This window comes from Amphibalanus amphitrite, unplaced genomic scaffold (assembly GCF_019059575.1).
Source record: "Amphibalanus amphitrite isolate SeventyFive unplaced genomic scaffold, NRLGWU_Aamphi_draft 001437F_arrow, whole genome shotgun sequence".
NCBI classification, from domain to species: Eukaryota; Metazoa; Arthropoda; class Thecostraca; order Balanomorpha; family Balanidae; genus Amphibalanus; species Amphibalanus amphitrite.
Window position 1 is genome coordinate 66,311 of NW_024882930.1, and position 17,340 is coordinate 83,650.

At 50.0% G+C, this 17,340-nt stretch overlaps 1 protein-coding gene across 5 annotated transcripts in view; it reads left to right on the plus strand.

Annotated features, from left to right (window-relative positions):
• Positions 1-17,340, plus strand: part of LOC122373051 (neuroglian-like) — a 66,595-nt gene that overhangs the window by 13,442 nt on the left and 35,813 nt on the right. For all 5 annotated transcript variants that reach the window (XR_006254966.1, XM_043350789.1, XM_043350792.1 and 2 more), the window contains exons 2-3: positions 2,363-2,462; positions 6,657-6,786. Coding sequence is in view for 4 of the 5 variants with exons in the window: in XM_043350789.1 (XP_043206724.1) it covers positions 2,381-2,462; positions 6,657-6,786 (212 nt within the window). In the remaining variant the exon portion in view is untranslated. The remainder of the gene's footprint in view (positions 1-2,362; positions 2,463-6,656; positions 6,787-17,340) is intronic.

Genomic DNA, 17,340 nt, shown 5'->3' on the forward strand with positions numbered 1-17,340 from the left:
GGGTCCCGGCCGGTACCGCCCGGAGAGAGGTGCCGCCCCGCGCTTATTAGGCCTTCAGTCGAGCGGGCCCGTCGGCACGACAGGCACGCTCCGCTTCGCTCGTACCACTACCACTACCACTGCCACGACTGAGGTGATGGGCGAGACTGACAGCGGCGGCAGCGTCACTCGTCAACTTATGAGTGCTCATCTCGTGATGAGTTCGTTGCACGCTGCAGCTTATATACTCCTCTGGACGCAATTCTGCTCGAGATGCAGTGAAATATTAACGCTGAAACTTCTTTGCGAGGAAACTTTAGCGGTTAAAATGCTGTACTTTCTGGACTTGTTGAAGCCGCGTGCTTGCTTAGTTGATTCGACCTACCTCGTTGACTTATTGGGTTCTTTTCAACTCAATCTATTTTTTTATGCTGTTTTCCCGTCAGGTCTGGACAAGCAATCTGTGTTTTGAATATCGTTCGTAATATTACCTTCATTCAGTGAAGCATCCATGACGCGTCACCGCTTCACACCATATCACATATTTTCGTTCTGACCATAACATTCTGTAATCAATCCGCTCTACTGGCCATCTGGTCTTGGAATAGATGACGTTATTCCATGTTCTGCACGTATGGATATTAGATGCTCTCGCATGACGTTGGTTTTCTTAATACAGGATTGTTCTGCTACAAGTGCATTTGCCGACGCTACATCTTGCGCCTATAGGAAGATCCACATAAGTGGTTGTTTCTGAACTGTGCACTATGGGAGATGTCGGCACATTGCGTGAACAGAACAGAACACTCAGTGTTCTAGTGTCCGGCAGGCGTTCGGTGCGTTAGTGACCGTGCTTCAGTTCGTCAGCCGTCATCAGCAGTGAGCACGTCAATGACCCGCTACTGGTCAGGGCCGTTTTCAATGGGACAGACTAGCTCGCTGTATGTACCGGCGCCTTCCATTCCGGAGCCCGGCCCGGCCCGGCCCCGCCCGTACCGGCTGATTCACAGCCCGCTGATCGATGTCCCCGCCCCCGCCCCCGCCCTGACGGCGCCGCCGCCGCCGCCGCCGCCGCCGCCGGTGCGTGCAGCCAGAGTTCGAGCAGACCGGCCGGCCGGCCGCGCCCCGTCCCCGCCACTGCTCGAGGCCGAGCACTCCCCTGCTTCAAGGGTCCACCACACCCGCACCAGAGCGCCCTCTGACGAACCTCTGCCGGTCAGCAGCCACCTAGCGATCAGGCAGGGAGGGGAGGGCTGCGACCCTCATCGACTAGCGCACTCGTCACGTGGATGGGCTGGCGCTGTCTGATGACACGAATTGGAGAGTGCCGGAGTGATTCCCTGGGGAGTGCCGGAGTGTGCCTCGACTTTGGGGAGTGCCAGAGTTTGTCCACACGCGTGGGAGTGCTTGAATGCCTCTCCGAGTTTCTCGAATGAGTTGCTGAGAGACACTGTCCGGCGTCGGGCGCTGCTGGTGGATTGGCTTACTCCTCGGGTCGATAGTGATGCCTCCTTTGGTTGGCTGGCTCTTTTGGGCGTGGCGTTGGTTCGTTTTTGATGCCAACCACTTAAGTGGGCCGATGAGTGGGACGATCCCGGGCCGCTTGGCAGGGAAGCCCGTGATATCACTTCAGCTGCTGAGGATTATCACGGCAGTGGCTGGTAGCGAAGAACCGTAATGCTAATCATTATAACCCCTTGAGGAGATAATCGAGCGTGACGGCTGTAATACCGCTGATAGCTCATTTTGGTGGCGCCGAGACGCAAACGCTCCGAATGGGTCCCCAGATGCGCTGACAATCTCGGCTCGTTGGGCTGACGGCCAACTCAGAGCGGTGTCGGCCGCACTGTGATGGTGAATTGGCCTCGTTATCTGCTGCACCGCGCTGCTGTATGATTTGTTCCCGCATCAATCAGAGGATCTGTCAGCAGGCATTTGGTAGAAGCCGACATGACGGTACAGATCGCCGCGACGTGGTTATTTGGGCTATGGAGCTCAGTGAACCGATAGGTTAGTGTTACAGTGACATTACTCTCACGAGTACGGTGGTTGTGTGCTACTTCCTCGTTTATGCGTTAGTCAGGATTTTGAATTTATAACGAGTCTCATATTGATATGAGACTGCGCTCATATAACTATGAGCTATGGGCTGACGGTGCACTTGCCACTTAGTTACGCTCAGTTGATTGCCCATGCCGATTACCAAGGTGTCTCTGTCAGCCCCCTATGTATTTGTTGTTACGATGAGTGCTCATAATTGGTCTCAGGCTCATTGCTTACGTCAAACTATCTTTGCTTCTGTTTCCACCTGTGTTCTCATCCCTCGAGTGTACTCCTCTGTAATCCGGGCTCCTCCACTGACACCTCTGTTCCCTGTTTGCAGGCCTGCCACGTCTTCAACATGTTCTTCAGCAGCCGCGTGACGCCGCTGGTGGCGGCCCTTCCCCTGGTGCTGCTTCTCTGCGTACAGACGGCGATAGCACGTGAGTTTACGTCACCCTCAGTAACGACCCGCCGCCACAACCCCCGGCACCGTCCCATCATCTTTGGCACATTCACTGTCCTTTGTGCCTCCCTCACTGCCTGCTTGGTGCCTGCCCAGCTCCTACGCTGTCGGTATTTTTTTCTCGCTGTTAATGCCACACCCTCCCACTGCCGATCTGTGCAGACACATCCCTTGCTTCTCACAGCTCTCCCTCAATCAGTATGTGTGCCACCCTGCCTCCCCTCTACCGTCATGTTATTAGCTATTTCCATCCATGATTTAGGCTAACAGTGTACTTTGATGCCCAGTTACCAGTCCGTATAGTAGTTTTGTCCGTAGAGTTGCAACTTCAAGCACACTAACTAGACCCATTTGCATTCATGCGGGCATCGGCATGCGTTGCGTCGCCACCACCGCCACCACGGCCCAGCGCTGCAGTGCCGTGTCGCGTTGCCTGGACAGCTAGCGCCACCTATGGGGGCTGGGAGCGACCCCTTCTGGACTGCTTCCACTGCCAAGTGTCGCCAAGTGTCGCCACCTCGGACTGGTCGTGGGGCGTCACCACTGCTCCTCCCCCGTGATAGAGTTCAGGGCTTGATGTGAGGTCATCATTTGTCAATTGGAGCCCTCATAGGAGCCCTTATATGCATGGTTCCTCAGCTACCGGTTTCCATAGGAGCCATAGGAGCCGGTTTCCACAGCCCATAGGAGCCCATATAGAGTCTCAGGCGCTCATAAGAGGCTAGAGAAGGTTTTTAGGGACTTGCATGTGCCCCCCCCCCAAAAAAAAACTCCGTGGCCTTTCAGCATGGTATTAGTACTCGGAGATCGACGTGGGGCTCTCAGAGACTGGAGAAGAGCCTTTAGACATCGATGGAGCCCTCAGAGGCGGCCGACGAAGACCCTCAGAAGCCTGCGAAGGGGTTCTTAACCTTCCAGGCGGTGGGGGGGGGGCAGTTTTTGCCCCCCTTTAGTTTTTTCAATATATCTCGAGAACCGCTGCGCCGATCGTCACCAAACTTTCAGTACCCTCCCGGGAGCAGCTAGCGCACATGGTGACCAAAAATTTTTCCAAAGGCTATGATAGGTTGGCCGCTAATGACGTCAGAGTGACGTCATTTTTGCCATTTTCGACCCAAAAAAAGGTTTCGCGGGAAGAGCTGTCAGGCCTACAGCTTTAGAGATACAGAAAAATGTTTCAGACAAAAGGTGTGAAATCAAAAGGGCTACAAAACTGCTATTTCGGTTTTTAGATTTTTTTGGATTTTGACCCCCAAAAATAAAAAATAGATTTTTTTGAATATAATAGCCAAAAAATCCAAAAAGTTTTTTGAATTTCCAAAAAACCGGAATATATGTGATAGTCCCTACCACCTTCTATCTACATACCAAATTTGAGATCGATACCTCTGTTTTTGGCCAAGTTATAGCGAAAAAACTGTTCAAAATTGATGACGTTAAATTTTCAAACTCAATTTTTAGCAATTTTAGACCTCGTAGCGCAAAACAAAGACCACCATTAGACTCCCCGTGACGAGCTGCATCGAATCGATACCCATTTTATGCAAAAATATCAACTTTGAAATTTGACCTTTTTTGACCTGACCTTGACCTGACCTCCACCAGAAAGTGACCTGAACCGTACCTGATGGTCTTATAACCAACACCATTTAGTTGGAAATGAAAAACTGGCCATAAAACATGCATCGCATAACCTCAGTAAAGTTGGGCTCATGTGGTGACCCTTGGTGACCTTTGGTGACTTGACCTGTGACCTGACCTGGTATGACCAGTGACCTCTAATAGCAACATATGTACTAGACAACTGACGCCTTATCGCTGATTTTCGACAAAATGCGTTTTACTCGGTGTTATAGCGCTTTCCCTAGAAGCCCCGTGAACGGTGAAACATTTTATCTTTGACCTGACCTGTGACGTCATCGGTGACCCCGAGGTCAATGAAATTTGGTTTCCTTCGACAAATTTGACAGGGCTATCGAACGCCGTTTGAATTTTCCGGATCCGTCCAGTAGTTTCGGAGATACGGGGGGCAAAAAAATGCCCCCCCTCCCCACCGCGCGGAAGGTGGCTGGTAGGCCCACCGCCTGCCGGGTTAAAGATCTGTGTTTGATCTCAAAGGCCTTTTAAAGCCAGACGGGGTGTGATCTTGAAACGTTGACCCCTCAGAGGCTCCTGAGAGGCCAGTTTTGGTCCGCAGAAGTCGGCCGTGACCCTGGAGATTAGCGGGTCTCCTCATGAACCTATGTGCGGCCTTAATATCCCCGAGGTCGCTCGGGAGAAGGAGTGGCTCCTTGGAAACCGAGTGGCCCAGTGTGGGATCCCATACGCCGACTCAGTTTCAAAAGTTTGACGGGTCCATCGGGGAGCCCCGGAAGGGAACATGCCCCCTGTGCCAGCCCCCGGCCACGCCACTTATCCGAGTCGCTCTATTTGGGCCGGGCACACATCTCGGGATCCCCAGTGTACGCACTGGATACATGGAGTTCCAGAGTTTTGCGACGTCATATGTAGGTATATGTGGGCGGCGGTGATTGGCCGGGGCTGAACGCGTGCTTCCGTTTGATTGGTTGCACACGCCGGAACTTCCGTACTCGTATCTCTCAGCATCGTACGCTGGCACATATTACGTCATTGTTTGACGATCGGCTCAGACATGACGCTATTGCTTTTGACGTCTGGCGATAGCAGTCTATGCCGTATAGGATCCAAATTTAGAAGACTCTGAGTGGTGCTTCCTGCCGTAAAGATAGCCGTGATTGATGAGTAAGTGAAGGCTCGGAGTCATCTGCTTATCGGCTCTGTCTGTATTGCGTGTGCACGTGTGAGGCACTCACACTTGATTGTAGCCGCTCGGGTTAAAACGCTTGAGACTGAATCACTGATGTATAGTCGTGTCTGTAAACGTGCAAATTGTTCGTTGTTCATAATGTCCCAAAATTTGTCGATTTGGGTGGGAAACGACATCCAAATGAAATTCATTTTCCACTCTCACCACCAATTTTTAAGAAATTGTTTTCCACTCCCAACCAAGAAAACCTAGATTTTTTACCTATAGAAAGAGCAGTGGTGTGGATGCCCGGTTTAGCGTCAACCATTCTAAACCCTATAATAAAATACATGCTTTTGTCGTTTCTCTTTCTTTTTGAATCTAATCGAATCAGCAGTTTTCCACTCTCCCTCTTTTTGGTGGGTAATTTTCCCCTCTGATACCCAAGACGAAACTCAATTTTGGGACACTATTTCAACATATGCTTCGGAGTTCGGTTCAACGTGAAAATCACGATATTACATTGAAATCCTATTCATTTAAAAACTGTTTTGCGTCATCTGGAGAAGGATGCAAGACACTTCCACTCACACTCAACTCACACTCAACATCGCATAACAGTACAGATAACGAATGATTCGTCCACTGCTGGTTTAGCTGCTCGTGCGCTGAAATAATTCCAACGTATTGGCACCTACCAAGTACCATCCATCATACTCTGATCCCTGCTGAAGACTAATGTATTAATTTATATTCACTGCTGATTCGGTGGGTTGACATGGGTTTGATTTGAACCCTGTTTGATGTGTTACTATGCTACGACCATAATATTGTGGTAGTCTTATCACATATGACTCAGTCCCACTAACACACAAGACTATTGTGGTAGTCTTATCACATATGACTCAGTCCCACTCACACTCATGATCCCACTCACAGTCAGTGCCACGTTGAATGGAGCCAATAAAAAAAAAAATGTCGCGCAGTGGACACATCCGACCGCTTTCACAACCACCACGAATGCATTATTCAAGGTATGCATTGCACACTGTACACTATACACTTATACAGTGTACAGGTATGCATTACTGAACCCCGTCTGGGAACACCCCATTCCATCTGGTGCCATGTGGATTGATGTGACTGTGGATTGAGCTACCTACCTGATCTATTTTAGCTCCTGTAGGAACTAACTGGCCATCGTGCCATCTCATTTGACCTAGGCCTACCCTTTATGACACAGTTTGACATCGCTTGACCTTCTCTGACCCCGTGTGACCTAGTCCATCCCGCTATATGACCCTATCTGATTCACCATGCCCCATCTCACCCATATTACCAGCTGGTTGACCCCGTCTGACCCAATCTGACCTCCTCTGACCTCGTGTCGCCCGTTGTTTACAGTTCAAAGGCCGCCGCTGATCACCAAGCAGCCGCCGACGACCGAGCTGCTCTTCCAGGTGAAGCAGAGAAACGACGAGAACGACCGACCGTTTATCATCGAGTGCGAGGCCGATGGCGAGCCGCAGCCCAGGTGAGTGCCGATACCATTGGCTCGGCCCGATAACCCTCCGCGACTAGTGAAAAGAGTCTGGCCACCGACACTCAGCTACCGAGCAGGGTTCTGTGGCATTCGTCCGAAGTCAGAACGTTTTGAGACTTGTGAATTTTTATTTGATATACCGTGGTATGTTGTATTTCGACGTGAATTCAGCCAGACACATACACCCCCCCCCCCTCCCCCCACAATGGGCTTACCGTGGTCTGAGCTGTTACTTGGCTTGCAACCAACTTGACGCCACGAGTGCGAATTGAGGAACTTTTGACCTAACCTGCAATCGCGTCCGTCGGGACTGTCCCGCGCACCTTTTCTAGCGCAAGGAGCATACCTCGGGCCCATCCTCCCTGTCCGGCATCGGCACAGACCTGGGGAGTCTGTCGGTGTGGCTGCGCAGTTATCGGCGTGAAGCCAACGGAATGAGATATGCCGCTGATAGCGCTCCGTTTCCCACCGAAATGCCTTTGATGTGTGTCGACTCGTCCGAAACGGCATGACATCCACTTAGTTCTGAGGTATTTCCGGCATACGTTACCCTATATCATAACACCTATTTCCGGGTTCACAGTTTCCTCACTTTTCTTTGTTAATATGACAAAATGCTCTACTGTCGATTTCTTATGCTTGAGTTTCCTTAATTATGAAGAGTTAAATGCTCTTTTCGAAGAATAGGAACCTGCTGACTTGCATCAGACATTGATACAGCAGATTTTCATTAGTTAGATTACCGGAACGGAAGAGGTGGCATCGCAAATTATCATTTGTACACATGCGTGTTCCGCGTATGCTGACTACCAGAGAATCTCGTCGGTCATATCCTTTCCTTGAATGGGCCATTGTTACAACCACGCCTTCGCTGTGCATATTTTGTTGTGCGTTTCGCTCATGGACTGGTCATGGTCCAGGGTGATCGGGTACGCACGGTCCGGGCCCTGGCCGGATGCCCGGGTGTCCGGATGTTCAACTGTGGGTATGAACTGCACTGCATCCGCCCAGACCGAGAGTATCCACGGTCGGGTCTATGTCACGGACCTATCCTGGCCGGATGCTTGTGGCCGGCCCGGGGACTATCTGACGCAGAAAAGGCGTCGATCGGGACTGAAGTGACTCAGTGCGGGCCTGTGACGCTCCTGGGTGACCGCCACCCGGTCCCTGGTTCGGCACCGCCATGAGGTCATCTGCGTCAGAACACCGAGGGGTGGAGGCAAACCTCCCGCGGGACCTGTCGTAATGCCGCATACACTGCCCGTCCTGCCCCGTGTCCGTCTCTCGACATATGTAGACGGTGGGCGGGTTATCAATCATCATCAAACGTGGGCGACGGACGGCGGGAAAGTCTGAGTTGGCTCAAGCCAGGGTTTTGGCTAGTAACGTGCTAGTCTACGACTGTGTTATTTTCTAATGTCATCTCAAATGGACACCGTCAAAGTCTAGTGGATTATAATATTTACAAAATCAGCAGCTAGCAAACATCTGCGTTGAACGATTTATGCGAAGGCTAGTTTCATAAAGCGGGTTTAGTTCCTGCAATCCAATCGCTCAGAGTCGTTAGTTTTATACCAATAACTACTTGTTAAGCGGAGTCAGTATTTCTGGCCTTGAACATTTGCTACTATCTGATGCAAGGACCGGTCAGCCTGCATATCATTGCAGAGTTCACGGGGTTCCGAAGACCTCTCTTCATGGAACTGTTCATGGTAATGGCATACTACGTCATACTAGCGCCAACGGTCGGAGTCAGTTGCACAATTATGCTGTAACTCGCGAGTGAAAAAAATGAGACCACACTATTGTATACTGGTGCGAAGTGAAAAGAGGTGAACATAGGCACGGTGTAATTGACGGTTGCACGTCACGGGTCACTTGAAAAAGTCGCGTGACGCACTCGACCGTTTGGTCATATGACGTGGGTCCGCTGAAATGTTGTTAGTCCTTGCGGACATTGCCGGTCTTGGTCGGAGGTGTCCCCTGTGCTTGTAAGTACGGCTATGAATTGCGGCATTTTGCCTCCATGCGTCTACGTGACGCTCGGAAAAAGATTCCTCTGGTCCAGTCCGTTGTACCTAACAACTTTGAAAATCTTGCCACCAATCTATGGGAATGTTCCCCAGCATTCGTTTGGTTGCAATCTTGAACCGATTGCTTTTCTTTTTTTTACTGTTGAAGTGAGTTAAGCTTTCTGCCAGGCTAAGAAGGTAAAAACGTGACATGTTCTCTGCTTCGGGACGAGGGAGGGGTCCGACGGCTGTTATAGAGCTGCCCTATTCCCGCCTGTCCCCGCTCCATGACCGGTGTCGCTCGTGATTACAATACTGGTAGCGACCAGCCGTGACGCGATTCTGTGGCCCGGGGAGCAGCTGGAAGGTGCGGGACACACACTGACCACAGGCCGAGTGCTGTGGTTTTAAATCTCACAGGACGTGAGCTGGCATGGTGGCCGATAAGGGGGTGTGACCTGGAAGTGAGCGGTGAATGGCGGGGACATAATCACCCGCTGAGGGTGCTGGGGGGACAATGCTGGGTGAAACAAGGGAAACCATGGTAGCATTAGAACTGAGTATCTACTAATTACGCTCTCTGTGTGAAAATATACCAATTACTACATGAAACCCTTACGATTGAGAAGCATAACTAGGTCAGGAATGTCGAATAGTTAGGCGGTATGTGAAGAATGTACTGGTATTGAACAAAAAGTGCAGCACTTGGGAGAGGAAGGATCTTATCTGCAGACTGTAGAAATCGGGCCACTAAACCGATCTGCAGAGGTGAACCTTCACCATTGGTTTGCTGTTTTACTAATATAATGAACGGCTGTCGGCTAGTCACTAAAAATATAACTTTCTGACAGTAATGAGCCTGCCTCACTGTTTATTTACTGCTTACCTACCTGATTCCTGTCCGGTTGTACTTTTATTCCGTTTCCTGGAGTCAAAAGATAGGCTGCACCATATCAAATTTGATGCAAGATAAAACGCATATACCGGTGATTGACGCAAAAAGGGGGTGTGACCTGTTGTTGTGACCGTTGTTTCACCGCTGACCAGTGGGCTTCCAAAGCAGCGTCCTTGCGAAAAATGACTTGAAGCGCCACCCATGAACTGCGTGAGCCGATGGTGCGCTAAACTGTCAGTTTTGTGAGCTCGCCCCACGCCAGGTCTGTGGGCGGTGGGGTTATCTGTCACCCCATATCACGGGAAAATCTCGGGGACGTGCGTCGTTGCTCAAAGGAGCGTCGGTCATGGATATTTGAAAAATGACAGGAAAATGTAGTCATGCGTTGCACGGGCCCGTCGCCGCTGTCGGCCGTTTAGGGAGGAGGGTGGTCGACAGAGCGGTGTGGGGCGCCCAGCACTGGACAATGGCCCCGGAACTACCGGTTTGCAATGTGCAGGGACCGAGGCACTATCGCAGGCCGTGGCGGTGCTGGATAGGAGTTAGGACTAAGGCTGAGTTGCAAACGGTCCGCTGCTTTCTGGCTTGTCACGGCCGCCAGCCTCGAATGGCCATTGAGCTGTCGGTGGGCTGTTAATTGGCACCTTACTTAAAACGACATTAAAAACATGGACGCTTTGATTTGAAAGCTGCTATGTGGCGCCTTTGCGGGTAGGTGTATTGGAGTGATTTTAGATATGCCTACCGGTACGTCCTGGCCGTAGGCAGTCCGGCCCGTTTGGCCGTAACCAGCGTTCTCAGAACTCGGGTATTCGCCGACGTTCAGGAAGAAGTTAGAGGAAACTGGCGCGAACAGTATGGCCGGCTGTCGATGTCTGGTTGGTGCCGGTGGCTCCCGCTCGTCGACACACATACTGTTTTGTCTCCACATCCGAACAAATACCAGCATGTGAGATCGGAAGACCCACAATTATTAACACAATCGGGCTGGAATAAGATGATCAGAAAGTTTCACGAAGTTCCTGACATGTATCGTGATTATCTTACACGCTCCAGTATTTGTGTAGTAAGGTCTTCATTAAAGTTATCCGTTTCACCACGCTCGACTGGTTTGATGTGAACTAAGCCAGATTGAGCTCCATTTTCCATGCATCTCGTATCACATGTTTTTATACTGAATGGATGCGTTCTTATCATTCATTTCTGCTTGAGCGTTCCATATGTGATATGCATGAAGTTACGGTTGCTTAAGGCTTCGCGCTTGGACCGTCATTATTTTCTTATTGTGGGTCTCCATGATATCGCGGTGAGGGGGCACGTTTAGACACAACTTTTCAGACTCGACACTCGACTGATTGGTAGCGTGGCCAAGTAGGCGGTGCTCGTCTCAATTATACAATAATGTTATGATAACATTTGTGGATACCGTCGTATGCAATAATGTTATGATAACATCAGTGGACACAACGAGAGCTGGGTGTACAAACAAACACTCGTGCTCGGCGCCGTGGCAGATAAACACAGAAACACATGCTACGGCATGTCGAAACACTCAAACTTAAATAGAGCTAGGTAGGTACTTGAACGCGATTTGACCTCGTATCGAATCTCAAGTTAGATGAACTGAAAGGCCAGCTAGACGGCTATCTTCAGGCCCGTTTGGGCATTGGACACATATGGTTAGTTTAGTTAGGCACACAATGGTTAGTTTGGGGAAGGTCATCACCACGGTGTGCGTTGCGGTCTCGCACAGTTTTCTCTTTTTTCGGATGTTTTAGACCAAGTGCCGACGCCGGCTTTCGCTGTGTGGGTGGGAGCTGCTGTGCTGAATCCAGTGGTTTGTGGCTAGCATGCCCCTATAGCGTCTTCCGAGGGTCCCCTCCTAACAGGGTAATGTTGTCGGTTCGGCAGCCCTCTGGGCGCCCACCACTAACTGTTCAAAGAGGGCTGGTGACTGGTGTCAGTTGGTATCGATTGGTGACGGATTGCTACAGTTGGTGTCGATTAGTGACTTCAGGCGACCATGGAAAGGCGGGGCATGTCGACACTAGGAAAAGAACGCCACAAGCGAAACCTCCGAGCTCGCAAGGAAATTAGGAAAGCCATAGGGAAAGGCTGAGCCTTGGTTCCGTCCACACATTATCGACGGTACATCCCTGTAGAACGGTGTGCTGGGAACGCTGCTCTGATTTCGGTCCGCTGAATTACGCCGACGGGTCGATGTCGCTGCGCTGGGAGCGGCAGCGGGTCAGGGGCGGCGGCGGCGGGGTGCGCGCGTCAGCCGCCGCCGCCGCCGCCCGGAGGGACTTCACCTGCAGCGGCCCTTCGCCCACTGTCGTGGAGGCTACGACAGCGCTGCCGGCTGAGTCACCGGCGCGTACTTACGGCGTCGGCGACGGTCGGCGGCTCCAGTATGTCTCGGAAATCGCGACAGGACACAGCGGAGTGTTAGCGCGCGCTGCCGGAGCGGAGACCGTCGTGGTACCGCCCCCCGAGAGTTGGTGATATATTGGTGCGAGGTGGTTGTGAGGAAGAAGAGCTTGGTGTTGCAGAGGCACAAAGGTCGGAGTACCAAAGGCGGGGACCGTCTGTCTCGTACGCTTGTGCTCGAGCGTGTTGGCTTTTGAGAAGCCGCTCTCGTCTACCAGTGAGACTGCCATCGTCTGAAGATGCTGTTGATACGGACCATCGCTGCCTGTCTGCTGTCGCTGCTGACAGTATCGGCCTGCGGCCCAAAGAACGTGCCGTCCCAGCCGCTGCCCCTATCGGCTCCGGCGGCGCCGCCCCCCGCGCCGTCGGCGGGCGTCGAGGACGGCGCTGGCTCGGACGACTGTCGGTCGGGAGACCTGTGCGACCGCGCCATGTGTCCGTTCGTCACCACCGAGCTGAAGGTGGGCCGGTCCGGAGCCGTGGTCCAGGAGCACACGTGTGTCACCGCGGGCCAGCCGTGCCGCCAGCACGGCCTGCTGCACCGCACCGTGTGCCGCCAGTTTCGGCAGAGGGTGCACGTGGGGGGCGGCTCGCTGGTTATCAACTCGGGCTGCGGCTGCGCCAAAGAATTTAATGACTGATTGGAAACACAGCGACGGGAGTGGGTGCCGGTGCTCCGGGGCCACAGACTCTTGGGAGCACGGGTATAAAACGCCCCACCGGCTCATTTGGGACACTTGCTCATTGCTGACTTGCTGCTGCGTTTTGGGGTGGCAAAGATGAAGTGAGTTTGGCGACTACAAGAAGTGACATTTCTACCAGTCTACAAATGGCGTTGTTTCACCGCTGACCAGTGGGCTTCCAAAGCAGCGTCCTTGGCGAAACCAGCTGGGTGTTTGATCTCAACAATTGTACTGCCGTGTAACTTAATGCTTGCCATCTAGTCGAACTCTGATGGGGCTAGACTTCATACTCTCATTGTTTGCATGTCATGTATCACATATATCGCGTATTCATTTAAGTCTGTTGTTATTGTTAAGCTTGTTAATACGCCATGAACGTACGTTGCGTGTATTTATGTATTTTAATGATCTTTGATAATGCGAGGTGTTGAGGTAAAAGACTATGCACTATGATGTGGGTTAAGAATGCTTGTCATTTTGGCAAAGCGAAGCGTTACCAAATGTTAATGTCTTTTGTTTCCAATGTGTGATTTTTATGCCAAATATATTATCAATTCTATGCTGTATCTGAATAATTTGATGAACATTAACCGCGGTTGATGACCAGAGTCGGTATTTAGGGTTGCAACTGTAACTCTGGTTCTATGCTCACCAGAACCTTATCTTACCAATGAGGCGTGCATTGGAATTTTCAGCACTGAACAGCTACGCCGGCGTTAAATGTCTATAGTTATAATGTCTATAGTCTATATATAATGTTTTGTACGCATTTATCTTCAATGTCAATGTACATTACGAGTTGTACATTGTTCGTGCATTCAATTGACCCGTTTACACCCAGTATTGGTGTATGTATAATTGTATAGTTAACCGGCGGCTCGGCTGGCGAGGGCTAAGCCTGGAACATGGCTTTCAAGCGTGCAAATCGCGTCTCAGCAACTTCTATCGGAATACATACAAGACATGTTTTCCGGTACCAACTAGTGGCGCATTGAGCTGGGAATTTGCGAGCGGAAAATATACCATGTATCATAAAAGGGGGTGACTGCCACCTTTTCAACTTCAAGACGCTTGTTTCTTTTTTTAATTTTGCAAACTTATTGGGGCGACTACCTTGAAAACAAGGATGAAGATTAGCTCTTTAAGCTTTGTTATTATCGTGTTTATGTCTTGCCTGAAAATATTCGTTAAAAAAGAGTCGTGGCAAAGTTTAACTTTAAAAGTTGTGACTGCCACCATGCCAAATAATTTTTTTTTTAACTAACAAAATATTTTACAGTACTTTTCCATTGTATGGGGTAGGGCAACTACCCTGCATTGTTTTGCAAATGAAAATATAGCAATTAAAGGCTTTTTGCTCTTAAATGATGTACCAAAGGAGGGAGACGTTGCTTTTTAAAGACATTATATTTGTTGACAATAAATGACATTTGGCTGTAAATGACATGTTACGAATGGTTCAGAATACCTAATATAAGCAGAAATATGATTGGTTTGCCTCTAGGACGTTCCCAATGTCTTCCAGCGGCATCAAGAGGAAGGAGAAAGAGGACATTCTTGTGGCAACTTACCGCCACCCTCATTATCAGTGTTTTCATCTATAAAATGGTACAGATTGCTACAACCAGTGTTACTGGCAGACTCAAGAGATGTAGATGATCTTGGCTGTGCTGAAAAGTTCGGCCCAGCTTCATCCATTTTTGATTTTGCTACATTGCCGTTCTATACCTTCACTGTGCATTCCTGTCTTAATTTTCAATTTATACACTTTTGACTTTTTAAAAACATGCTTGGAGGTCAAAATCATGCTAGATTAAGAAACTAATTCGAATTTAATTGGATACCTAGTTATATATATTTAATGGAATAACCTTCTGTTCAAAATTCTAAAAATTGCCAAAAGTTACCAAAAACACTTGAATATATTTCGGAGGCGTTCCTTCATCGGTTCAAGTGATAAACATCACTTGAACTCACAAACATCAAGTGATGTTTATCACTTGAACCGATGAAGGAACGCCTCCGAAATATATTCAAGTGTTTTTGGTAACTTTTGGCAATTTTTAGAATTTTGAACAGAAGGTTATTCCATTAAATATATATTACATATAATGCTGTTCACCAGAGTGCTTCGTCATTTGATTGGATACCTAGTTATTTCATTTTTGCACATGGTGGCAAAGTCACCCCATGTGGCCTGCATTTCACTTGGTAAAATTGCCACCCAAAATTTTGGCTCATTGAATTGATAAATGCTTTTTTATATGCTAACATAACAGCCAATTGTCATGATCAACCTGGATCAACCATACCAAGCTTCAACTTCGCAACTGGTCTAAAACATGGATTAATTATACAAGAAGTTTGGACCTCTTCAAAGTTCACCATTTCAACGGTTCCAATAAAATGAAGCGCAGTTAGGTATTGAGTACTAAGTACTAACATATCTACCGATGCTGATTATATTGGAAGGACCATCAATTATCTTTCATTTGGACAGATTACTTCCTTTGTAAAATTCACTGGAGATCACCCTAAAACATTTTCGAGAAACGTGGCAAAGTTACCCCGCTTGGCAGCGTCTTCCTCGTTTACGGTATTCCAATGGGAGGTGCTGAGGGGCGATTTACACGCTTGAAAGCACAACTCGATAGTGCGAGACATTGATGGCTATGTTTCCTGCTGTGGCGCTCACATCTCATCCAAAGAGTCGCAAACGACTTACGACCGCTGTCAGCCTGCCACCGTTCACATTGGAGGTCGAACGTGGTGCGCAAGTCTTCCAGGCGATGTGCTGTGCTGTTTTGCATTGTCCGGTCGGCCGCTCGGTTCAGCTATGCAGTTCCGTGGTTTAAGTAGTTCACGTTGGGACGGCAGTCGCGTGACTGGAGGCTGGTGAAGGTGTCGTTAAACGACCCGAACTCCTCGACATGGTATCTACAGTCGTGGTCTGTTTTGACGCCTGCAGTGCTCAGGCCAAACAGGTAAACAGGTCCAACCGTGCTGGAAGCGATTCGGTCAAACAGGTAAACGGGACCAACCGTGCTGCGAGCGAAAAGCCACTTAATGTTTTGGGAAGCTCGTGAGTCGTGAATCGAGTCGCAACTGTTCGTGGTCCGGTGATGGAGCGTGCCCGACGCTAACAGACTAGCTCGGTGGCGGAATGGCGAACTTTTTTTGCTGTTAGACCAGCGGGAAAATAGCGATAGATCGGTGCTTATTTGCGGTAGGGTTGACTTAAGTTTTTTTTTAAATAAATGCCGGAGTGAACTACCTACTTTCCCACAGTGCTCGACCTTCGGATTGGGGCGTGTGCACTGCGCATCGCATGATACAATATGACATTTTTTAGTCTAACGAAGTCTACCTGCTCGTCCACATTTCACAGAGGGGTTTGTGCTGTCGGCATTGTAACACCCGATAATCCCCAAATGCAAAGGTATTTAAGTTAGCCATGATTTCTAGTTGTCCTTTCCGCGGGCAACTATTCTACCGTCCTCAGTTGCCTCATGTTTGGTTCGTGTCGTGCTGTTAACTGTCCAGTTTGGCACGACAAGACTTCTCTCTTCCGATATCCTTATTTGAAGGAAAGGCGATTCGAAACGGGTCTGGGCTGGTGTTGCAGGAACAATGTGGATTCTGGACTTGAATTCGGCATGCCTTTGATCGCCAAGTGGCCAACTGTCCGGCGTTCGGACATTTTGAGAACGGCTACTTGTGTCACGTGCCTTCAAGCGATATTATCTAAAAAGATGCACTTTTAAAATAACGGTAGTTCGTGACCATCAAGTTTCTGAAAAGATTCGTCGTTTCGGACCGGACAGTGCCGCATTCCGAGCTCCCGTATTGTGACGTTTGTATTCGTCTTACATCGTGGCGAAACTGACCGGCTATTTGGTTTCCGCTAGGCTTCCGGGCGAATTTAATGTCTTTTTTTTGTTCTCTTCACTTGGATGGTTTTACAAATTGGGAAGGAAGAGACGCAGTCTACATAGTTCTTCCTGCATGACATAAGGTCAACTTGCAAAAACCTTGACTTGATCATTGGGCCAAGTCGGCCATGATGCGTGCGTGCTATTGCATTGCTTTTTTGTAGCCCTACTTTGGCTCAGTACCGTCGGCTCCCCGCCTTCTTCGGTACCCTTTCATGACCCCGTCGTTCCCCGTTCGGTATGCGGCCGCTGTTCAAGTCCCTCAGCAGCCCGAGATATCCGGATACCCCCCCCCCTTCCCCTACCGCTGGCCGCCCCGCCTCCAGCGGAAGCAGGCGGCACATAAGAGCGCCGCGGCGGACCGGCAGTCTCCACACAGCCTCCGACCGACCGACCGTCGAGCGCCTCTGTACGCGCCGTCCGCGTCTCTCTCAGTCTCCGAGAACTGTTCCCTCTCCGAGTGTTCACCATGGCAGCCGCCGGTACCCGCGGAGCGAGCGGCGCACTGTCCGTGCTGCGTCTACTGCTGGTGGCGGGTCTGTTGGCCGCGGCGGCGGCCACCGTCTTCATCCCTGGCCGAGCCATGTGTCCGT